Source organism: Agelaius phoeniceus, chromosome 3 (assembly GCF_051311805.1).
Source record: "Agelaius phoeniceus isolate bAgePho1 chromosome 3, bAgePho1.hap1, whole genome shotgun sequence".
NCBI classification, from domain to species: domain Eukaryota; kingdom Metazoa; phylum Chordata; class Aves; order Passeriformes; family Icteridae; genus Agelaius; species Agelaius phoeniceus.
The window spans coordinates 9,344,873-9,370,849 of NC_135267.1; the positions used below are offsets into that span (position 1 = coordinate 9,344,873).

General features: G+C 32.9%; 1 protein-coding gene across 6 annotated transcripts in view; it reads right to left on the minus strand.

The window, feature by feature from the left end:
- Positions 1-25,977, minus strand: part of GRIK2 (glutamate ionotropic receptor kainate type subunit 2) — a 359,071-nt gene that overhangs the window by 143,418 nt on the left and 189,676 nt on the right. For all 6 annotated transcript variants that reach the window (XM_077176547.1, XM_077176545.1, XM_077176546.1 and 3 more), the window contains 4 exons: positions 25,131-25,274; positions 23,634-23,741; positions 16,695-16,808; positions 8,268-8,474 (listed from right to left, as the gene is read on the minus strand). In XM_077176547.1, coding sequence (XP_077032662.1) covers positions 8,268-8,474; positions 16,695-16,808; positions 23,634-23,741; positions 25,131-25,274 — 573 coding nt within the window. The remainder of the gene's footprint in view (positions 1-8,267; positions 8,475-16,694; positions 16,809-23,633; positions 23,742-25,130; positions 25,275-25,977) is intronic.

Below are 25,977 nucleotides of genomic sequence, written 5' to 3' on the forward strand. Positions count from 1 at the left end.
GTGTAGAAAAGATTTTTGTTGTTATACTTTCCAGATTTACTGCAACTTCCTGGAAGTGTCAGGTTTTTTCCCAGTTGCTAACCAGCTTTCACCTAGAATTTCAGTTACTGCACTCAGGGCAGAAAAATTCCTAGGTTTTTTACTTTTGACATAATTTCTGTTCTCAAATGGATGGGATTTTATCAAATTGTTTTGGTGAACTCATTTAATCACACAATAAATTTTGACTTGTGTCAAATTTGACTTAATCTCATTTTTCTGTATTACTTCGTCATCTGCAATTTTTCACAATGGAATCAGATAACATTTTTGCATATCATTTGGATGGAAGTAGATCACTGAAGAATATGCCACCTCTTATTGATTAACAATACTCAATTAACAATTTTTGAAAGCTATAGTTTCATCAGTTTAATTAATTAATGAAGTAAAAATTATTAATATGAACAAAATCAACCTCCTGGAATTCTCAATTAATCATTAGATTCCCAGGTCTTAGACTTAACTAAAATTGATCATTACTATAAACAATAACAAAAAAGGTCCTTTTAGAAATAGAAATCAAATAAATAAAATAAAAAATAGAATTAACATGATTTTCTTCCTAAGACACACATAATCGATTTCATTTCATGTATTTTGGACTTATGTAGGGCTGCACCCACTGTCTTTTTCTAACTATATTTGCTATTTGTATAATTTTCTTAAACAACTGAGTTATTTTCAGTGCCCTGAGAATGATAGTACTAAACCAGCAGGAACTCTCTAATTAAACTTTGTTTTTCTGGATAGAAAAATAATTGAGCTATTTCAAATATCATGTGCAGCATTCAGCCCTGTCACTCCCATGTCTTATGATCTTCAATCTAGGTTGAAAGCAATCCTTCTGGCCCTCAAAAGGTCTATTGAAATATTGTAAATTTTCATAATTTCAAATTATAAAAGCAAAAAACTATGGGAAGATCCACACTTATATTATTGGTAAAGTGTAATAACAAAGACAAGACTGTTCAGTTAAGAAAAGCGGCCACAGAAACATCTTTGCTCTTTCCTGAAGTAATCGTGTTGCCCTGAGAATAACAGATCAGACTTGATACTTTCCAGTTCCCCAAACAGTATGGATGATGTGTTTCAGTCATCATTCCCAGAGACACATCTCCCACAAGCACACCCTGAAACTCTTCTACCAAAATGGTATTTCCATGAAAATTGACATACTCAAGGTTTCCACAGCCCCTCCTCCCTATCTTTCATGAGATATGTTGAAATTCTTTGGAGATGATAAAAGATAAATTGCAGAATTATTAATAATCCCTAATAAAAGGGATAAGCCGCAATGGAAATTAACTCTGCTATTAGAGAATTCTATTTTTCTCATGTACTTCACTTCAGCAGGCATACACATAGAAACAAAAATCCCAATGTTATTTTCTACCATTCTTCACTATCATTATAGCAACAAAAGTAAAAGATCAGGTAAAGGTATGAGGACATGAAAAATGTAATACTATTATGAATACAGCCCTAACCCTGGATCCAATCAATTCCTAATCATTACTGTAAGCATAGATGATGCTGGAGCTAAAGTATTATTGTTTGGAGTTTAATTTGAAAAACTTAATGCCACTTCCTTGATTGGCTATGATTCACTTTGCTGGCAGCATGGTGAAAGTTAATTACAACTATTTGCTGTACAATATTTCTCTGTAAGTGAAAACTAATCATTATATAATACACTAACTGTAAAAGAATACATAGTCATATTGCAGCTAAAAAAACAAGAAAACAATATTCACTTACTTTTAGTGTCAAGAATTTCAAATAAACCACCCCTGCAGTACAGATCTCCAGAAAAAATATCCATATGTCTCAGAGCAATTTGAAGACCCAACTGCCAAAGTCCCCTGCACCTTTGGTGTCAAATCACTGAGAATGTAGTAAAAATTTTTCATCCAATTTCTTTAGGAAGCATAGAACACAATTAGCTCAAAAAATAATGAATTAACATTTATAACCCTTTCGGAAAAATTTTAATACTTTGTTATTCTCTATGCCTTACTGCATTATTGGAAATTTTGCTGGGCCTTGCTTTATTAAATGCAGACTGTCTGGAAATTCCTTGTTCTTTGGAAAACAAATTGCTCACTTAAAACTGCTGTTATATTGGAAAGTGCATCTTCATCTGTTCTGTACTTGAAATCAGTAACAATTTAATAGGGAATTCATATATGCACATATGTGTTCCTTACTGAATTAATACATAGTTTTGAAAACTAGGTCTGAACTTCTCGATTAGTATTTCTTTGGCATATTAGATTACTAACATTTTTTTTTCCATTTCTCTGGGAGTTTTTGTGGATTTATGCATCTCTACCTGAAGTTTACTTTCTGCATACCTTTTGCTGAGTTAGGATCTGTTTGGACATTTTTCCGTGGAATATCATATATAACCTTTATTAGAGAGTGACAAAGTAGCCATGAAAACTGTCGACTTGTGAGCGTAGAGATGGATGCTTAGCTCTTGGTTTGAAATGAGATTGTCTTGTCATGTAGAAGACCATCTCTTTGATCCTTTACTTTAAACAAACAAATAAACAAAAAGAAGATGCATAGTATGGCATATCTGAGTGAATTACATTGATAAATTCAGACATGAGAAATATTTGAAAAGGAGTTTTGTGAGTCTATGGATATATGCAGTTCACTTTAAGTTAAAAACAGGATCTCAAGCAACAGATGAGATACAACTAGTTGCTTGTCAGGGACGAACTGGTGCTTATTCAGCTTGAGACAAATTACTTTGGAAATAAAAGGTCAGAGCACTTGAAGTTGTGGATTAATGAATTAGCAATTAGACTGAAAAGCACTAAAAGGACAAGTGATATTTTCTGGCATATTACAAATTATCATAAGAAATTATCCTATGACCCCAGGACATGTTTCACACAGAAATGAAATGAGGAAAGAAAACATGCAAACAATAAAAACTGGAAGCCAATATGAATACTTAAAACAGCAAAAACACATATGAAAGGTATGTTAAAGGCACTTAACAGTTAAATAGTCATGGGTGCTAAATCATAATACAGAATAACTGGAAGAAGTTGGAATATATTTTTAAATATTGAATAATGCAGATTAGTAGCTTTATTTAAAAAGACAGTTGTGCCTGACTTCCAACATAGATTAATAAATGTACCTAATAATGATTACTGGAAATTCAGAGAAGAGACCTTCATCATAGAATAGTAATGCTTAATCTGCAAGGTAAATAAATAAATACCTAAATAAATAAATAAGGATAAAAATGCATTCATAAGAGTTGGCTTTCAAATAGCTAAACAGAAAAATGGGGAAAGAGATAAATTATAAATAAAACATGAAAAAGCTGAAAATACAAACCAAGAAGGAAAATAAAACTGAAACAAAACAGTAGCATTTATTTTGTTATACTTTTTTTCTTACAGAGAGAACGCGAAAAAGTGAATTGTGTCTTATTTTTTAAGAGAAGTAGTAAAAATAAAATAAAATGCTGAGATACTAGAAATACAACAGTAAAACAGGGTTAATGGAAATCAGTAGTCATTCAGCTTACCATCTATGTATATTTACCAGAGTTGCTGGTTCAAGCATCAATAGCTGAACTGCAGACTTGCCAAAACACTATGTTATTTATGGTCTATTAACCCTCAAAGCATCAGAGATAATTTTTTTTTATATATAGAAAACCTTTAACATGAGTGAAATTTTCATCATTTGACACCTGAGATGCAGTTGCAGATTCTAGTTCCACTAAGAAAATGGGGAAGCCATGAATGTGACATGGTGCTTTAAAGAGCACTGATAGTCAACCAGTGTTACTGCTGAGCCAGTTTAATAATGATGAAAAGAGAAATATTGTCCTTCCTTCCTTCCTTCCTTCCTTCCTTCCTTCCTTCCTTCCTTCCTTCCTTCCTTCCTTCCTTCCTTCCTTCCTTCCTTCCTTCCTTCCTTCCTTCCTTCCTTCCTTCCTTCCTTCCTTCCTTCCTTCCTTCCTTCCTTCCTCTAAAGATTCTCTAACTGCCTATTGCCATCAAATCTTCTGAGATTTTCACTAATAAAAGAGTCATGGCAAAATTATCCTCCTTTGTACTGAAAATCTCAACTGTCAGACCTTTTCCATGAAAATTACAAGAACAAAGAGGGAAGAGATGTTCTGTAGCCTTTCCTTGTGAGTTTCTGCATGGGAGGGTTTCCTGTAAGTATGAAGGAAAGAGGTAGACTCCAAACAATATGATGAAATGACATTTGAAATGGAAGAATGTGGAAAAAACAAGGTGGAAGAAAGTAAAATTTCACTGGCTCAAAAAGGAAGGAACCAAACATCTACACAATCAGTTACCAGAAGGTGTTTTTTTTGACTTCTACGCAATAACACAAAGAGTTTGGCTACAGGTGTTCAAGATCATAAAGATCTTAATTTAAAATAAGAGAAAGAAACCAATGGGTTACTGGAGGAAAAATCACTAAAAGTATTTAAACCATCTATTCTGTTATTAAAAGAATAAAAAGCTACTACTATTATTTTTCAAAATGTATTTGATGTGTATTTATTTTGAAAAATTGATATTGATTATGAAAAATTCAAAATATAGTGAAGTAAAAAACATTATGTCTGAAGTTAACTCAAGCTCAAAAGTTCTTTCTAAATGTTCAACTGTGTAAAATTCCTCCAAGCTGAAATTCCATCGTATTCTTAGAGACAAAGAAAATTCCAATTTAATCCTCACATATGATCAAAGATCATTATCTAAAAATTTGACCTTTTCTGTAATTATTTATGAATTTAAAAAAAAACCTGTAAGGCCTGAAGTGTACTCTTAATGCATAAGCTTTGTGCTGTAGAAGAATCATTCAAAGAACCCCTCAAAAATTGTTATTTTTAATCATGTATATATAATAACAAATTATTTCCCAGTGGATTTTTCATTTATAGCCTTGTCAGAGTATAAAACAGTAATTTTTTCCTGTTTTGGAACCCAATGTTAAGAATTTTTTCAAGTACTTTTGGATCTGTAAAGTAGGATGTCAAATTTTCTACAAATAAAATTATATATTTTCATTCTGTCTGTGCTAGCTATATTGGAATATAACTTGCATGCTTAACCTATATGTCACATGCAATATAAGACAGTGACATGACAACTTTTAGTACTTAAGAACAACCTGAAATTCTCCAGAATTTATGATTCAGTACAAAACCCCTTCAATAAATCTGTCCTTTCATAAGGTTTTTGAACCAAAGGCCACAAGAAAGAATACTTTTTTATGAAGAATTCATCCATAAAGAATGGAGATAACTGGAACTTAGCTCCTCCTCCCTTAAAAATGTAGCAGTCATATCTTGAACTAACTTGAGAAGTGGATAAAATACTCAATGAAAAATTGTGGGAAATAAATCAGAGCATTTAAGTGGAAAAATTCAATTCAAAATTTATTCATAGGGAAATGTCATCTGGATTTGCTGTCCTAGCTAATATTTGTCTTACATTTGCAACTCCTGAGACCAGTGTGTTTTTTCCCAACAAGAATTCATTGTCAGTTGCCAAAGGGAAGGAATCACTATATAATTTTCACTGACAGCATTTACCACAAATTCAAAAAGAAACTACTTATTGCTTGGAGACTGATATAGAATGCAGGTGTGAACTCTAAATAAAACAGTCAAGGAAAGAAACATAAGCAAACTATGGAAAAGCAGATTGAACACAAACAGAGCCTGATGTAAACGCTTCAGACTCTGCTCATACTATAAAATTTAAATCCTGAGACTGACATCATATGCTAAGTTCAACTCAGATAGCATTATCTTTATTTTATTTAGAATTTCAAGCCCCAGCAATTATGCAAAGTGACTAAACGCTGAATTAAACAGTTTATTTAAATCTTAGATTTATTTAGTACTTTTAATCTTTATATAAATGGTTCATTTTCCTGTCTATGCACATAATATACCAAAATTATCCATTTAATTTATTCTTGGATTATGCATTTTACATGATACCCTTGAAAACATATATACTACAGCATGGTGACCTTTCTCTCTGAACTTAACTGACAGATAAAACAAAAAAAAAAAAAAAAAAAATTCTAAAAACATCTTTCAAAAGATTTAACTGCTATGGCTAAGAACCATCTTTATTGTGTAGTCTATTTTAATTAGAAACTCTAGTTGAAAAATATAGAATCATTTCATCTTTCAAAAATAAACAAATTGAGTTTATTAAATTACTTTATAGGAAAGAAAACCTTTACAACAATTTAAAAATATTCTCTAGGGGAAAAAAAAAGACTGGAAAGCTAATGGAGCATGTGAAGTACTGACCATATGGAAACACCCAATGTGGTAACTGCCTGTCTGGAGTTCTTCACTAAATTCTTTCACCTCACTCTTGAGGTCTGAAGTGTTGCTTGCTAGTAAAATGCAACTAATTTTACTAATAACATGGATGTAAATAAAGGGCACAGATGTATAAATAAATCACATATATTCAAATAGATTGCATGCATTCAAATAGATTATAAAGTAAGAATTGATAAAACCAGACAAAAAATTAAAGCAAAAATTTTTTAATTTAGAGAGACTAGTAAAAATTTTGGTCCAGATTAGGAAGTTGGACTACATTTTCCATGTGTACTAACACAGTCTCTAAATGTTTCTAACTCCTAAGTAAAAATCATTTGAATAGAACAAAAAGAAATAAATAAAAATAAATTTTAATCTGTGTTTAGTTGTATATAATTTATGGGGAAAAGACTACCTGTTTCATTCTGTGTTATGAAGAGGAAAGATGGGGAAAGCTACTCTTTCTGACACTTTCCTTCTGCAACTTGTTCAAATGTTTTTTTTTTTCAAGATTATCTTAGTGTAAAGCTTTGGAGGCCATACTAGAGTTTTCTTAAGAATGCTTTAAGGCTGAATAATAAGAGGTGGATGAAACTGTGATTTATATTTGATTCTGAACAAATACTTCCACAATATCTACCTCAATCATGGAACATTAGTTCCAGATGAGGATGTTACCTAACAAGCATCAAATCTAATAGTGTAACAGGCCTTTGCACTTATTCATGTGTAAAAATGCACATTTATAGAGATGGACAGAGAGTCCAGCTAAATAAATTTGCTTTCTATGTGTGTGTACTAGGTATTATAAATACACACATTTAAAGATAACATAACCATAATACTCCCACGCATTCTTCTTAAATGTGTGAAGCCAGGCATAATCAACATCTGTTGCAACACCAATTCCAGATTACCATTTACTAGAAAAGCATGAACCACATCCTTCCTAGTAAATATGAATAATTTGATTAGCACATCTTTCATCCCATCTGCTGAAATCTTAAAGCAAATTGAAACAAGATCAGTAAATATTGTTTCAAGTGATTCATGCAGCTTTTGCCATCATTAAGAGGTTCCACTTGAATTAACTACAGTCTTCTATCTATTTTAAATGTCAGTGATGTGCAGAATATGTTTCTTCTCAATCTTTGACCTCGTGTCTATAGAGAAAATGCTATCAAGCAACTCACCCAAATAAGTGCAGAAAGGAACAATGACATAATTTTTAAATTTATCAAAATTTTTATAAGAGACAGAATTCAACTGGCATGACCAACTGAGAAAGCATATTTTGAAGAACCTGAAGTAATACCTCCCTTAATTACTTACAGTCAATTCTAATGATATCTGGTGTGACATTGCTTTGCTCCATCAGTATATGTTGACACTTTTGTCTTACTTCCTGTGCTTTATTGTAAAAATTTCAAGAAAGATGAATATATCAAATTATATGTGTGCTTACACTACACACAGAGAAATTTCTCTAAGACAAAAATCTCAGATTCACTATCAGAAAAGGAGACCTCACTTGTATTGCTGTAGCAAAATTTGTTATAAACCAAAATTTTGTTATAAAACTTCTTACATGTGTTCTCAGAAATAAATTCTGAGTACTATTTATTTCACATTTTGACTTAGACATATGCTATGGAAAAACTAGACCAAAACAACCACTGCCTATGGGCAAAACAGAGATGCTTTGTTTTACAAATTCTACACTAAAGAAATAATGGATACCCATCTACTTGCATCAATTCTTAAAACATCTGCATCTTGAAAACAGTAGTATTCAAACAGAATTATCATAAAAGTTTTACAATTTTTATAGAAAGGTTTGAAATCTAAATGCATATTTAAAAGCTTGTAAAACTTGACTTACATGATCAATTAATTCACGAACCATTCCATTCCACTGTCCGCTGGCATCTTCTTGGGCTCCATACTTGCCATCTTCCACCAGTCTAATCTCATAGGAAAATCCAAGGATAGTAGACAGCTCCCTGAGGAGGTCAATGCAATAACCTTCAAAACGATCATTTCCATACAAGGGTTTGTCAGACTTCTTGAACATAACATATGGCTCTTCCTGTAAGAATTAAGACAGAACAGATAATGAGTGCCCCCACACCTTTCTTCTCATTTTAGCCTAAAGTAGTAGACAATCATGTGCTTACATATGCATACACTCATGACATCACTCCCTGTAAAACAAAATAATATGAAAACCAGAATCCTTTTGGCTTTGTCTGTGTATGTCTGATGTCTTCATATATTTTCAAAGATTCAGTTTGTCTTTTTTTTTTGGAAAAAATACACTCTCAACATGTCTTCAAGGAATGCATATACACACTAAATTTAAGTGTGTTCCCTAAGTATTTGCATTATACAGTAATATAAAATGTATTGTTTGGATGGACAACATAAGCCTTTTAAAATGCAGAAACAACATGCTTTGGCAACTGAAAAAATTTCATTAAAACTCCAAACATTGATGAAATATTTTAGATATTAGATTTTACACTTTTATTTATACAAGTATTTAAACTGTTTTCTCAATGCTTTGTTAGGCAAAGCATAAAAAACCCACATGGGAAGGAAAAAGTCAGTGAAAGCACCTACTTCTCTGTTGCCTCAAGTTATAGGCTACTATTTACAAGACTGCAGCAAAACCTGAGAACATTTACACAAAAAGTTCTATGATAGACATTCCATGAAAAATGAATTAAATTTCTTTAAGCATTTATCTTCTAATGTTTAAATCAAATCACAATGTAATATTTTTTTGCATTAAGTGATGCACAGACAGCAAACAAATTAAAATGATTGGCAGAAAAAGCATAATTATAGGAAGAAAATTTACATTTTGCAAAACAGTATTTTTATATCTGTTTCTCAGTACAGTGTGACCTTTCTCAAGTAGAAAATTAAAGGGAAAATTACAAAAAACAATTGGTAGTTTTCCACTGCAATATGGAACCAATATTCAAGCTGTGTTTGTTAGGTTAAATATGCAACTCGGTCTTTGCTCACCTTTGGGAGAGATTCTTTTCATTTTTTATAATTAAAAAGGAAAAAATATCAAGTAAGGTAAGACAAATAATAGTATATTCAATCATTGCACCAAACACAAGACTCAGTGAACATTCAGATAAACTCTCCAGGACAACTTAAGAAAATTCTTACAGTCCTAAATCCCCACGTCAGCACTCAGTGGGGTTAAAGGCACCTGATTCCACAGGCACCTGACTGCTTTAATAAATCAACACTCCTAATGTCATCTTCTGCCTTGAGTTTTCCCATGATTTAAATGTTATATCCACATATAACTGGAATTTTAGTACATAAGATTTTACCCAAAGAATGAAAAGGAGAATGCAGGGAAGAATCTTGTTCTTAAAAGAGCTGCTATATACTCCTATTGAAATAAGTAAGGTTACAGCCATATTTTCAGAAAGCACATCACAGATCTTTATACAATTAGCAAAGAACAAACATGAAATAAATTGTCCAGCCAAACTACTAGATGTTTTGACAGAAATTTCTCAAAAAACAGGTAAACAAATGACTCCAGAAGAGCTCTTCAAGATGTAGTACTGACAAGAACAAAGACCTAACAGAAAACGTGAAAGTTGAAAACAGTTTAAATGACAAGGATCACCGAATAATTCTTGAGAAACTGAAATGGTATCAGAGCAAAACCTATGTGTGAAAATAGTTGTTAATAAACCTGGGAAGTTTATATTAAATATCTCAAAGAAAATAACTGTAAGAAAAACAATTTTTCAGGTGAAATTACAATTCCTTAAAGAAATCACACGCCTGGGCAGGCAGAAGCTATGCTATGACAAAACATAGTGTGCTCTTTATTTCTGGGGTAGCAGCAATTTTCTTCACATTAACTAGTATGGTTTGGATTTGTGCTCAAATCAGGGTTATAACACAGGAATATTTTCATTACTGCTGAGCTAGTGCTTACACAGTGTCATGGCCTGTTCTGTAGGCATGAAGGAATTCCAATGTAGCTTGGAATGCTCATACACACAGATCCAAGACATTTGCTCTCAGAGTTGTTCAGATATCTACAGTCTTACACATCCCCCGATGTCTGGAATCCTGGCAAAATTCTTGACAACATTTTTGTCTTTGTCTCCCATTCCAAGCAATCCTGAGTTATCTGGGACAGAATTTAAATATGTGCAATATCAGGGAGGACATATATTTGTCAATTTATGCTTTTAATTCTCCTTTACTTAATAATCACAGCAGGATTTTCTTCATTGAGCAATTCAGGTCATTGATAAATTCCTGCATATTTTTCTATCAGATCATTATAGAAATCCTCAGACATTTTATCTGTTCTGCTGGTGCTTTTTTAAATTTTCATAAGGAAAAATAAAAAATTCTTGCAACCCTTTCTGGAATTCTTAGCTCCAACTCCAAATCATTTATAGTCTTTACTCTGGCCAACTTGGATAAGGCCTACAATAGTATCTGTACAAATGATTTTTAATTTCTATTCAATGATTTTTAATTTCTGCTGAGAAGACTGATCAATAAGTTATTAATACTCTCTTAATGCTCTTCCTATCCTACATTAAGTAATTTCTTACTGCTACTTTTTCTTATAGTCTTCTACTACACAAAGAATTAGGGGTTTTTTCTCTTCAGACCTTTTACTTGCTATGTAAAGTGATTTCTGATGCAACTTGAGCAGGGTTGGTGTTGGCAGCTTCATCTGTAATAGCTCTTATTAATCCCAATGTTTTCTCTAATTTGCTTTTTCCTCGAGTAATAAACATTCTAAATACTGAGCATGGCATTCAGGTATCCTGAACAAGTGCATGCAAAGGGTTCTACATGCTTCATTTGCTCAAGCTTTAAACTTGTAGAATGGGCTACCATAAAACTGGTTGCTAAACCTGCTCTCAGGAAAGTCTCCATTCATTAAATGTACAATCACCATTGCTTCTTGGTGGATTATCATTTTCACCAAAATCATTCACTAGGACAATTGTCATTGATTAGGTAGGCAGAGTTTTTAAACTGACTGATATGTAGATTGGCAGCTGGTTTATATTTACTTTAACATTGTTCACAATTTCTTTTCTTCCTTCAGTTCCTGAAAACATGACCCTTAAAAATTCCTAGACCACATCACAAAACCAGTACTCGAAATCTTCTAAACAGCTTCAGTTGAAATTAAGTCTTTCAACGGGACACATCTCCCCAGGAAATCAGGGGAACATCTTCCATTAGCGCTTTTATTATTGCTTGGAATGACATGAGTAGCCTGGAAACAAAAAGTCACTGATTAAACTCTGACTGTAGACTCCAGAATGAATCCTGAGGAAGACAAAATGTTTCCAGGAAACATTGGTACTCTAAATTAACAACAGGTTACAAATTTTGTAACAGCTTGTTACAAAATTTTAAGATCAAAGTCATCATTTGATGTCTCATTAGACTAAAATATCTTTGGTGAAGAGGGATGCAGAAGAGCCCCATCCCAAGCCAGATTAACACTCCAAGTGAGAGTGCAAATAAAATTGTAAATGCAACAAATCCTTTTTCTGAGAAAATTTACTGAAAAGTAAACTTAGCTAAAATACTGCAAATAAAGGTATGGCTGCAAGGAACAGTGGAATCACAGGTAGATTAAAAATCATATCAGCAAATAGAAGATAAATATTTGAAAATTAATTGACTTTGTAATTTTACAGTCTGGTTTTAGTTTTAAAAATGTACAGCTAATGCTTGAATAAAAGCACACATTCTAAAAAACAATTTTCTTCAACTTCCTCTTTTTCTTTTCAGATTTGAATAATAAATATTTACTTGAATTATTCCTGTGAGTTATATTGCATTTCAACTACAAAGATATTACTAGAAATTCCAACAAATTTTACATTTCAAGTTCTTTAATTTTTTATTAATATTAATCAAACATATTTTTTTCCTTCATAATTTCAACACGGAATAGCATATTTTTAAAAGAATCTAAAATTTATTACTGCCAGTATTGATAAAAGAAAAATAAAGCAAAATAAAATTAATAAATCAACAAAAGGAAAGTGGAAGGCCTGATAATGAAAAGAGGAGAACCATTTGAAAATTTGCCACTGTTAGAACAGAGATTTTGATGATTAGCTTCTGCTCACCAGAAGGTTGGATACTGGAGTGTTAGAAGACTGCCACATTTTCTTAACATTTATATCAGATAGAAGGAATACACAATAGGTTTTCACAATAGGCAGTCAAAATTCTAGTGGGAGAGGTGAAGCAACTAGTTACTATCAATCAAAACAATTGATGCGTGATCCACCTTTATAAAGATAGCAAGTAAATTTATTCTTTTAATTTTAATATTCTTTTAATATTAATTTAAAATTTGGCCACTGAAAATTCATACTTGGGCATCCAAGAGAAAAGGGAGAGAAATTATGCACTACCCATTTGATAAAGCAGTATATATCAATAAAATACAATGTGGAAATACTATACTTTGAACCAAGTAAAATGGTTTAAAAAATTTTATAAGTATTCCTTCTAGTTCCTTCTAATTCTATTCCTTGAATTTGAATTCCTAATTCAAACCATTTTTTTTTAAGGGAAGGACAATAAAAAAGGTAATTTCACTTTTCAAATGCGAAGTAACAAAAACTACTAAATTGAGAACATCACACACCTTTCATAACTTTCACACATTCCTTGGAAAAATTAAACTTGACAACTGTGAGCTTTTCTAAGCTTTGATGTAAGCAGATACAGAAAAGTACATAAAAGCTACACAGGAAAGGAAACAAGCATTTATTTTAGCAGAACAGGGCATATGAACCAGTATGATAATATGTACAGGCTGGTATGAAATTAGCATCAAAAATGCCCTAAGTACCATACACATGCCTTTATAAACATGGAAATTGAATTCCAAAGTTAAAACTCTCTCAAGTTTGAAGTAGAAGATATACAAGAACAAAAACATTTAGATACTTACATCTAAAGTCTAAAGAGAAGAAATGTTACAGAGTTCTGGTAGGAGTCAATTTAGGAGAATCAAATAATAATAAATCCTTATTACTGAAGCTGAAAATTTGTTTTCTGTAGGTTTTTTGTTTGGTTTGTTTTTCTAAATGCAGAGTATTCAAAAAGTAGACTTTTTAAATGAGAAAGAAATTCTGAAGTTTCAATGCAGATGGTTTTAAAATAAAGCAAAGTAATAGTATCAAAAGGATTGATATATTAAAAGCTATGATTATAAAAGATAAAAAACCAGCATACTTATTATCTTTCAAAAGTTTCCCCCCCTTCCCTAAAAAGACCTATCTCTCCAGTGGACATGCTCAGTTGGTGCTTGGGGCTGCTATGGGTTCAGAACTTGGAAATCAGACAGGTTTCTTCACAAAAACTACATGTAGGTTGATTTCTGAGAAAGGCTGAAGTCCTGAGAATCCCTGTCCCTGTCCAGAAGAGAGCATTGAATTGTTGAGAAACCAAGGAATAATCTTGCAGCTTGCTGCCTGTGAAATGAAAAACTCAAGACAAAAAGGAGCACATAGTTCTGTCCTTCCTTACAGTAGATGAATTTATGAATTACAGTTTATATTTTATTACTTTTCCCATCAATATATATTTCTTCTTCTAGAGACTCAGCCACCAGTAGAAATGCAGGGTATACTTACAGCTGTAAAGATCTAAATGACTGCAAAATATAGGAGGAAAAAGATATTGCTCCAAATTTCAGAATTAAAAATAAAAGAAAGACTGGGATATTTAAATGAAAAGTGAGCATTAAGGCAAACTACAGAGAAAAATGATTAAGGCTCCCCAGCTGGCAGTCTACTATAGACTATTGTAGGGAATTCTCAAAGTGAAGAAAACATCATAGGAAAACCATATGAATAGCTTAAATCATAGAATTGCCTTTTCTTTTTTCATCTAAGCAAGATTTTGCAGACTTAAAAAAGGAGAGAAAAGCTGATGATGTAGGTATATTTCTAGGAGCTTTAGCATTTTCTATTGTTCCCTTGCATTGCTACAAAAATGAATATTCATTAATTTGCTTTCTGTTCAACAGAAACATATTCTTTAAGCATAAAAAAGATAAAACTAGCAAATACAGCTAGTACATATGTTTCTGCACCAAAAATGGTTTGGGTTCTTTTTACTATTCCAAGTACAGCTCTTCCAATTTGTACCACTTCTTCTGAATACCTTTCTTCATAGCTGAAAAGAACAGCTGCAATTACCAAAACTTTTACTAAACAATAACTGAAGTGAAAAAGGCAGCTACAAGTGAGCAACTTGTGACACCAATTTAAAGTCTTTTTTTTTTTCATGCATTATTTAGATACCTGCAAAGAAGATCGATACTTTTAAAAGACCACTAACCAAAAGTTAGCTCTTAAGAGAAAGGGTATCCTTGATTACAGAAAGCAGCTTTTCTCTTGAATCTCAGGAGTCTTCTATTGTGAGCTTTACCAGATTAAAATCAGTGCTCACTGACAACACTGCTATTTACATTTCTGCTATTTACCATTTCTTGAGCTAATTATTTCAACCAAAATCATGCCAGTATCACTATATAAGAGCAATATGATACTTGGAGGATACTAACTCAAACCTCATCAACAGGCAGATGTTAAAACACAAACAAACTTGGAACACCCTGAATTATTGAGTGTTTCTTATGTAATCTTGTGGGGATTGTTGCAGTTTTGTTATCACAGTCTGGAATCAAGCACACAATGATGGCTACTGAAGAGTGCAGATGCAAAGGCTGGTGCATTACTGAGTGACAAAGGGAGCAGGTCACTGGCAGAGACAGGACTTTGTTCTGTAAAGCAGGAATTCTAGCAGCCAGTAGGTTCACATGAATTAAGGTTACAGATCAGTGAATAGTATCAAGAAAAATCCTAGGCAGGATATCGGGTATAAAGGAATAGCAGTATAGAGAGCATGGAATTGGACTTATTAATAAAATTTACTTGATAATGCAGTAGTTTTTACATGTAGGAAACATATGAAAGTCAGTGGGAAGAAAATTGACAGAATAATACTCTAGAGGACATGCTTTTAATATAAGAGAATACATGACATTCATTTACATTTCATTAAGATAAAAGAATCAAGGAATTATAAATTTATAAACTAAATTATAACTATAGCAGACCATCACTATAATTAATGGTACAAGAGGAAGTTGTGGTAAATCTGTGCTTGTCTTAGCATAACAAGAAATTACATCTGAGAGTGAGTCAGTCGTGTTCCATTTTGTATATCTGCTGTGTATTATTCAATTAGTAAAATAAATGAAGTGAAGGATTACAGAAGATTTTCTATCACTTGTAAACAGACCTTATAAGCAGTGAAAAAAGTACCCACTGGATGAAATTATATGACTTATGTTACATAAAAGGTTAAAAGCACACTGGCATTTGTGTCTATACACCTGTAAAAATTCATTCTAGTTTGAAATGTCATAATACACATTGGTAGGTAAAAGATTCTTAATAAAGTATACAACCACCAGGAAGCAGATTCTTTTTTAATATCTGCAAATTCATGATAATGGGGGCAACAGACAAATTTACCAGACAAACTTCTGGAAAATTTTAAATTTGCATTGAAATTAAAATTACTATTTCAAAATTACTGTGAGGAAATAAATGAACATGTATTTTTATATAAATAAATGTGTTTATTTATAAGTAAAAAATACCTCATTCACTGCTATGAATTTGTCAACAGTGAAAATAATACAGAAGTTACTCAAATTGTTTCTTCTGGTCTAGTTTGAAGGATCAATTATATCTCTGTATAACTAAAAATTTCATCTCAATAATTGAGCAAGCGCAATTCTAAATAAATGTTAAATACTTTGTACTTTCCTTTGAGGTGTTAGAATAGCAAACAAAAGCAATAAATTTTTGCTGGCTAAAATCATCAGGCTAACAGACAAAACGCACTTTAAAACCAATTATCTTTTGTGATCTCATAGGGCTGAAAAAAGCAGCTTTGTAAAGAAGAAAACATTTCAGCCAATAATAAGAAAAGTTAAATTACTAATCAATTAACGTAACTCTAAAATCAGGATAACCTGCTCACAATGAAGGCAAGAGTAAACGCTCATGACTAGTTTATCAACTGGTGTTCACTCCTGACACCATAAATTCCAAGTAATTCCAAGTAAATTCTAAGTAATGGTAACGCACACTGCAGACTGTTCACTACTATTGCAATTAGTGTGTCACACTCTATCAGTTTTTCTGCATAACTCTATTTCAGGGAAGCAAATAGAATTGCTTACCAAGATGGTAGTGACAATTAAAGAGCGATTGGACAGGGAATCTGTGATGTTTGCTGGTTTTCCTTTCTGATTCTCTGTCATGTTAAGGCCGCTCAATGGATCCCAAGTTCCAACCTATAAAACAGTAAATTACTGTGTAAATCACCCATTAGTTACAATTCAGCATCTAGAAAAGAACATTTTAAGAAAAAACAGATTGTTACAGGGGAAAAAAAATTGATTGCTAAGAATGATTATTAAATTTTGTTTCAGTTTTCTCTGTCATTACATTTAAAGTCTGGTTATTTAAAATATGTTTAGCAATACCCTAAATTATGTTTTGTGAAGTGTGACATTAGGTGTAAAAATGATATAAAGAATATCTAAAGCTGCTCTTAATACTTAATTTTCCATTTCTCAAGATAAACCACATCTGAAGATAACAGGAAGAAATTAATTTGCAGAGAAGAGAGCATTGTCTCTTCAAAAGGATTTACCCTTTTCTATGATCAGAGAGAACAACAGGACAAAATATGTTTTTGGGAAAAAGTAATGGAGAAGACAGGAACAGGCAATAACCCAATTTATTTACAGATAAATCTTCAACACATGAGTATTTTGACATTTTATACTTCAAAATAAAATCTATAGGATTTTTATCTAAGAACATACAAGGTTGTGCTTTAAAGTTCAGGTCAAGGACAGACTTTCATGCTAAGTAGTAAGTAATGAGGCTTATCTGTAACTTATCTGCATTTTCATTCCTATACAATTATAATGGTAAATATAACTACCCATTTTAGAAATCAGAATGTTTGTATTACTCCGTTGTCTAGGAAAACGCCCACAAATATGTCTTATTTTGGTTTTAGACACAATTTTAAACATAATTTTAAGTACTAAGTAATATCTATAACACAAGGTAAAGCTATTTTAAAACTAAACCTAGACAAAAATTAAGCATTTCTATAAGGATTCATTGCAAATATATGTATGTATGTATATAAACACACACAATTTGTTAAAATTATCTTTTTAACTGAGCCCGGAAAGACTGTTTGTATACTTTCAAGTCATTTGTTGCCACAGAGCTGTAAAGTAAATTTAGGATGCAAGGTGGTGTGGATAAAAAGAGTTCCATTTCTAAAACTGAGACTACAGCAGAGCATGAATCAGTGGATGCTTTAATAAAGAAAAGACAAATTTGTTCTCTTTTTCTACAATTTTCTATCCCACAGGAATCAATATTTTCTCTGTCTTCCTTGCTTAACACTCAGTTTCAAGAAGTCACTCTTTTGAACTTGGCCATTCAGTACCTCATAAGCTGATCAAAGAATCATGGAGGGAAGAAAGAATATGTGTGTCTCAGAAATACAATTGGAAAAAAACCCATCTAACACATCATTTCAAAGTATTGAAATCAAGCCTTGCTACCAAAAAATCTCTCCTTCATTTACTGTTTTAATACAATTTGATTTAGTGAATTGAAAGGCTTTCAGAAAACACAAAATGTTCAGCCTTGCAGCTTGGCCGCAATCAAGAAATTTTAAAAGGGTTGCTAACATTTAATTGCAGTTCTGCTAATTATGACAATCATGGTGTTTGCTTTACTTCAAAGATGAAACTAGAGTAGAATAACAAGGAATGACAAAGATGAGAACTAGAGCCTGATGCTACATAACTGAAGCTGAATTAATCTCCTCTATGAGATATAACTTCAGGTACACAAGTAGCACAAAAATTTCTGAGGAAACACCAACATTTTATATGATCAGTTTCAAATCCTAAATTCATTAAATCATTTGCTTTGTTCAAATTCATGTTTATAATTCAAATTTATATTGGCAAAAGGTAAGACATTGGTAACTAAAATACATCCTCTACTACTTTTTGACATAGTCAGAAGCACAAGCAAAAGAATATCAACTGTTAGAATCTGGATTTTATCTAACTACAGATTTAATCTACTGCAGACCTATAAGAATTATCAACAGCATTGCTTTAAAAAGAAACTTCTGTCTTGATAAATTGATTTATTATTTTTCTAAATTAGATTAATTGTACTTTTGCTGCTGCTTTTGTTAACCAAAAATCTAAGAAATGGACCAAAATCAGAGGTTCAAAATTAAACTTTCTTTGGATTATCTTTGTTGATGAGCTCAAACCCAACAATTTGTACCACAGGTTCTTATATGTTACTGATGTGTTTAGCTCCCAAATCACAGACATGTATTTTCAAATCTGCTTCTTACAGAAAAATTTTGCAAAAACAATGCAGCAAGTTAATTATTTCCTATTTGTTTCAGCACATTGTTTTAATTTGTAAGTAGCTTTTTGAACTGAATAGAATTGCCAATGTGTTTTTACTAGAAAAGTTTAAAAGCCAAAATGAAGAAAAAGTGCATCAAGGTAGTCTATAACCGAAATTCAAACAAGCTACAATTTAACTTATTGCATCCCTTTTGTTTTAAACAAACTTACAAATTTTCTTAAAATGTGAAACAGGTATTCATATATACACTTTAGAGAGAACATTCACACAGTAAATTTATTGTAAATATTGACTATATTGTCAAGCCCTCAATCTCCTATTATTCTTTCCAATTCTCCTAAATGGCTAAACTATTCTGAAGGGACTGTGCCAATCTGAATATTTTAACACTTATTATCCAAAGTACAGGATCCAAACCAGGTGTACCCATTAGCATGTGCTCCACAGTGAGACAAAGAAAAATGATGGAAGGAATTAGCTTAGGCAAGAATCAGCTTATTTAAGCTGAAACAATTCCAAGAGCTACATTCATCATTAAATATCATAGAGTATACTGTAACGTGGTAATTGCGGTGGTCCTCAGGAACATGGAATACAATTTCCCAAATTCATGTCAAGTGTTAAAAACTTGCATCCAAGCTTCCACATATTTACATAGTTACTTCCAGGTAACTACCAGGTTACTGAAGTCCCTCGAGACCAGATATTCTCACCCAGCTGGACAAGCCCACCCAGCATCACTTTGTCGCTCTGCAGGCTCCAGAGACCTTGACTCTGTACAAGACCTGCTTAGCAATTGCTCAAACATTCCTGTTATCAACGCTGTTTTCAGCTCAAATCCAAATCACAGCCCCATACAAGCTTATATGAAGGAAATTAACTCGGTCCTAGCCAAAACCATCAAAATATTTCACCATCTCCCTCAAAAAAGAAGCACTGCCCACTCGTGAAACTTAAATTGTGCTGAGTTTACTTGTGCTCTGGAGCACTTTACAGAGATTCAGTCTCATGAGCTGCTAGTCCCAAAAATTCAGTAGCTTTCTTACTTCTGCATGTTTCAAAAGTGATTTATCTTCATGAATAGATAAGTATACTTTCAAGTATTATTCTTTTTGATTTTTCTTCAAAGTTCTCCTGAGAAAATTAACATTATTTTTGCTCTGAGTCAATCAAAACAGTGAATATGACTCACAGTGAAGTGCCACAAGCATTGAATTAGGGAGGATCATTGCCTTTCTGCAGTGCTACCCACTGACTAAGCAGCCTGAACCATGCTCAACTCTCAAAGATTTTTCAAATTTATCTATACCTTCTTTATTTAGTTTTGTGGAGTAATTAGTAGTAGTGGTGATTACATCAAGGAAATAATTATACTGCATTAAGGGTAGTAATATTTTTTCTTATTTCTGTATTTCCCATTTGCAAATTGCTTAATTAGTTTTCCTTTCTTCAGTAATATTACTATTCATGCCTTCTTTGCCAAATATAATAGAAATAACAATACTTTAATACTTCTGGATCCCACAGATTTACTACGTCTTTCTTTTTTTTTCCCTCTCTTTTTTTCTCCCTTTGCCACCCTGTGAAAGTTTCTGAACAAGGCTTCAAGCCAGTTGTAACATCTCTTATTCAGGATATGTGATTCTTCTTCAGTGACAAATTTTCATATCAAAAGCGATATTAAATTCAGGTATTTGCTATCTCCTTGAAGTATAAAATAATTTTCCTCACAATGCAACCTCAGTGTAAAGACTGATTGACTGCAATTTAAATTATAATTTATTATACTGGAGTGTCATAGTTTTGGATTTTCACTGTGCTTAATCATGAATAGTTTCAGTCTGTCCAAAGTGACTGTAATAAAATTTTGTGGTATATTATATTAACAGCACTCCAATCATCTCCTAATTTTGTCATGTTCATCTTACAAGGAGCTATCATTTTTGGCAGACATGAAATTTTATTTGGAAACACTTACTTATTGACTGATGCTTGATTATCACCTTTCATTCAAGAGTTTCAGGAACAAGTACTTTATGTAAAAGCTGAGATCACACATAGCATTTTTTTAAATCAGTGAGGAATTTTTCTGTTGTCACTGACTTCAGCAGTCATTGAACTTATAACACATGATTTAGGTAATTTCTCAGTTATACTGGTTGTACTAACAGGTAATTTAGGACATTTTTGTACAAAATCTAAGTTTAAAAAAAAGTCTTCTAGCAATTTTTCACAATTTTTTTTTTCTCCCATCCATCAATATTTTTCTCTTCAGGGATTACTGCTGAAATTGTTGAGCTAAACTATTGTCATTGACAAGAGAAATATTTGGAAAGAGGTTAGAAGAAATAATAACAGTTTACAGTATGGGAACAGGGCAAAAGAATTCTGTGCACCATAATATGCATCTCCCCACCTTTTCTCATCACACAAGTGGAAGGATGTACAGGAGAAAAGGAAAAAAAAAACCTGTTCAGCAACTCTTACCACATAAACAGAGATGTCTGACAAGATGGTTTGGGAAGAACAGTGAAAACATATCAGATAAGGACAAAGATGCAAAAAGGCTCCTGAAGGAAAAAGAGAATAGAAAGGGTATGGAAAGAGATTAATAGGCACAAGGGAGAAGGATTAGATGGAAAGGGAAACAGGCAAAGAGGGTCTGGGAGAGGGGGGAGAGGGAGAGGCAGAGGCAAAGGGTAAAAAGGAGGAGCAGAAAGAAGGAAACAGAAAGATGGAGTGCACATGTGGATGGAGGTAGGGGACTGAGAGAAGGGTGACTCATCACCACTTTAACAGAATTAAGTCTTGGAGGAAAAAATCCTCAAAACTTTGAGACAGCTCTTTTAAATGAAAGAACTGGCTAAAATGTACTTCTTCATCTAGGAACTGTCCTGCTCCAAAATTTAATCATTCACTCTGGATTCAAGAAGAATAAGGTTTGCATTCTTTCAGAATAATGAAACTTTGTTCAAAGAGAAACATTTCTCTGTGGGCATTGATTTATCTTTCTCAGTAAAATACACCATATGTTTCATATGTTTAGTAAGCAATTCAATCGAATGCGCATACACTTGAATTTTCCTTTTCCTGATCTCATCTCCTTGCACCCCAGAGAAACTTCTCTGGTTTTGCTCATATACAGTAGCTGATTCTTTCTGCTCATTCCAAAGATTGCCAACATTTTTTGGTGAAAAAGTGATATTATCACTTCTACTTATCACATGACCAAAATAAGAGATGAAGACTGTAAAAGTATCTTTTCTATGAAAATCTTTCTATACAGCTCAAGCACATACTGGGCTTTTTAAAATATCTTTATGTTTCAAAAAGTATTTCTGTTTTTGTCTCTTACTTAACTTTCAATATAACTTTTTACCAAGTGACTTTTTTCTATTATGTATTTTAGAGTACTACTATATTTCCTGTTGAATTTTATTGTCTTCCATATTTCTTTGTAGACCTTTTTTGCCTTATCTCTATATTTTCAGTGATGTATATATCTCCTAGTGTATTGTCAACTGAGATTTTATTTTCCAAAAATCTCACATTGCTTTGGAATTCCCAAATATCACCTAATGTTCTTAAAGCCATCCTAAATTACAAAGACTTCCTTTCCACATTTTCAACACTTGTTGCTTACATGCAAACTCTTCAGCCACTGCTGACTTATTTAGCTATTACCATAACATTAATTCTTCCATTTCTGTTTCCAGTAAAAAAGACAGGTTGCACTGTACTTATTCTACTTGTACACAATACTGATTTACTTTTCAAGTCTAGTCATTCTTTTCCCTGGCTAAGTGGCCTGAGTTCACTTCATGGGACACTTCATAGAAGAAATCTACTGTCAGTGTATTACTGAACATTTTAAAATATAATTTAGTTCTTGAATCACAGGTTTTCCTCTAGACAACAAAAATGTTATTACCTATGTAAGTGTTTCAAGACAAGCTCATGGTTTCTGAGCTTTTACAAATCTTCCCAGTAAGAGAAAATTAATATTCCAAAGCTAGTCTTGTGAGACAAAATTTTGGGAAAATATGTTGTTTATGCTAGCATCTCCATTCAGTGATTTACAGAAGAAAATGCAACTCTGCAGTATGGTCCCTTCCCTTAATTTCTATTTTTGTTTGTGCCCACAATTACCACCTTGGGGCAATAGCTGACAGAACTTGATCTGAAGATGAAGAAAAACATAGTTCTTACAGAGCACTGAACATCAGCTCTAAATGCAAACTTCAAGACAGACTCCAGTTGCAAAAGCTTTGCCTGCTGGTCACAGCAATGTGAGGCACTGTAGCTTCCTGCAATTGCCTCTTCATGGTAACGTGGCCGGAGGGAAGATGATCTGACTTCAGGTTAGGATGGTGTCACATAGGCAGGCCAGATATCTGTACATGCTTCCTGAGCTCTTGAGTTCAAATATGGACAATACTAAGCTACATGGAAAGAGCATTTCCAAATTCTTTGGGCTCTCACTCCACCTCTGTACAAGAAACTTTTATGTCAGAAGACAACTAAACCACTGATGATACCAATTCTTAACTTTTTAGTACCACTTATACTGACTTGAGAGCAGGTACACTGGTTTACATAACACAAGAAATACTGTTGTAAATGTTTCTAGGGGTTAAGTTTTGTTTTCCTTTGTTTCCCACTCCCTTGCAGGCAAATGTCTTACACACCTTTTCAAGACCTTCTTCCTTGAGGCTGATGACATCCAAATCAAAATCTGTCCTTAAGCCATTCGTTTTGTTGAAAGTTATCCTGCCTGTGAGGCCTTCCCAGTGGGCCTGTGAAGAAAGAAAAAACAATTTCTAGAAATAAATACCTCTTCCTTTATTTTTTTTTCTCAGAAAGAGCAAACTGCTCCTGTCAAAATGGGATCATTAATTATTCATTTTATGTAAATAACTTACCTTGTGGCTGATATTTTGTTTTTAAATATTTTGTATTTATTTTTTGCTAATGAAATCAAACTTTCTTTTAGTCTTCATAGACAATTTTTTAAACTTCCCATATCAGGCAATAGATTCTATTATTCTTTTCAGTTCTTTTACTGAATAAGATATACTGAACAAGATAAAAGGCTGGGTTTTTTTCATTCGTCCATCATTCATGCATGCATTTCCCCTTCTGCTTCCCTACATACTTCCCCATCCCCAGTCCCCAAGCTTCAATCTCTTTCATTAATGCTGGACTTCATCTTTTTTCTCAGGAAATTTCATTGAAATAAAAGCTTACTTTTGGAAGATGCTGATTCCCCTGAAACCACACCGAGACAGTAAAAATTGAGGTCAGTGAGCCAGCCTTCCTAAGTTTATTCCTCACTTTTAATAAAGTGCAATACTTTCACTTTTTTTATAACTTAAATCTACCCTAGTTCTGAAACTATACAAAGTAGGAGAGAAAATGTGGGAAATAAAATTATTATTGGTTCCTAGAAGGAACCAATACTGGAAAAAAAAAATACATTCCACTGCAAATTATTCTCCTCATCAGAATATTTTTTATATCTGGATTTAGAAACACTGTATGAGGAGTTACAGTATGGGAGATTTGAATATTCTACAGTCTTGAATTGAATAGTCTTTAGCACCTTAAATCTTATAGCTTTGCTGTCCCTATCTGTCAATATCTAAACAGCATCTTGGGTAATCAAAGAGACATATAGTAATTCACTATAGAAAATTAAGAAAAAAATTAGTTTTAACCAGGAAGTAAAATTAATTCCTGGCCCCTTTTAACTTATGCCAGTATTTAGTTGATGGATTTCTCATAATCAGTCTACGGTTTAGAATTTCACATGTTTGGGTTTTCAATGCCACAAATGCTCCACACAGACCCAATTATCTACAAATATAAGTTTTATTTAGAATGCAGTTATTTCATCTTTCCAAATTTTTAGTTCCAAGTAATACTTCAGGAAATTTAGTTCCAAGTAATACTTTCAAGTACTTTAGTTCCAAGTAATACTTTCAAGTACTTTAGTTCCAAGTAATACTTTCAAATAAAAATGCTGTTTTGCTTGTCAAACTCCTTATATATAACAAGATGAGAGACGATCATCTAGTGAAAAAATAACAACAACAAAAAAAAAAAACTAACGGGGTGAAAGCAAAAGAAAATGGGAACTGGGAGAAAAGAAAGCAGGGGAGCAGGACCCTTTATTAGTGACTTACCTCCTTGATAAGGCTCATGAAGCGTGTCCCGAAGCGCCATGGCTTGTGGCGGTTGCACTGCAGCGAGCTGACGGTCATCTGCGGGAACTGCTGGACCGCCACCGACACCACGTGCACCGCGTCGTACATCAGCGCCGCGTCCGTCTGAAACGACAGAGAGAGAAGGAAACAACAAATTAGCACTGCTCGTTCTGCTGAAGGGAAAAAAAATGGCCTAGCTGCTTGTGCAGCACTGTAAAATGTAGGCTTGTTGCCATGTCATACATGAGTTATGTCAGGATCTTCAGGCAGTCTTAGCTTTTCTCTTTTTAATGCTGCAAAAAGGGCTCAGATAGCTACTTTTCAGGATCATGGGAGTACACGAGCATCTGATGACTCAAGTTACTTTAAAAAGCAGTATGTTAAGGAGCTATATAAATCACTGTGTGCATGTTTGATTCAAGTTGGTTATTTTCATGAGTGATGCAAAAGAAAAAAGGAAACAAGTTGAGAAAACCTTAGCTATAAAGCAAAGTGTACAGGTTCAGGAAGTATTGTTTTTTGTTTTGAAATTACAGACAAGATTCCATCCCAACAGTATTCAATTGAATCATTAATAATTTTTAATGTGCATCAGTTCAAATCCCTATGGCAGAACTAATCAGTATCTTCAATAAATCAGAGGTAGATTAGAAATACATCAAAATGCACATTAATTTTATTAGTTTTCATGTCCCATCCTAAATAAATAGACTTAGACACAGTGTTTGTAAGAAATGTTGCATTAGCAAAGGACAGAGACAGCCTCTCAGTAACACTGTCATGCTGTACAAGAAAGTGATATCTCTCTCCTGATCTTGATAAACAG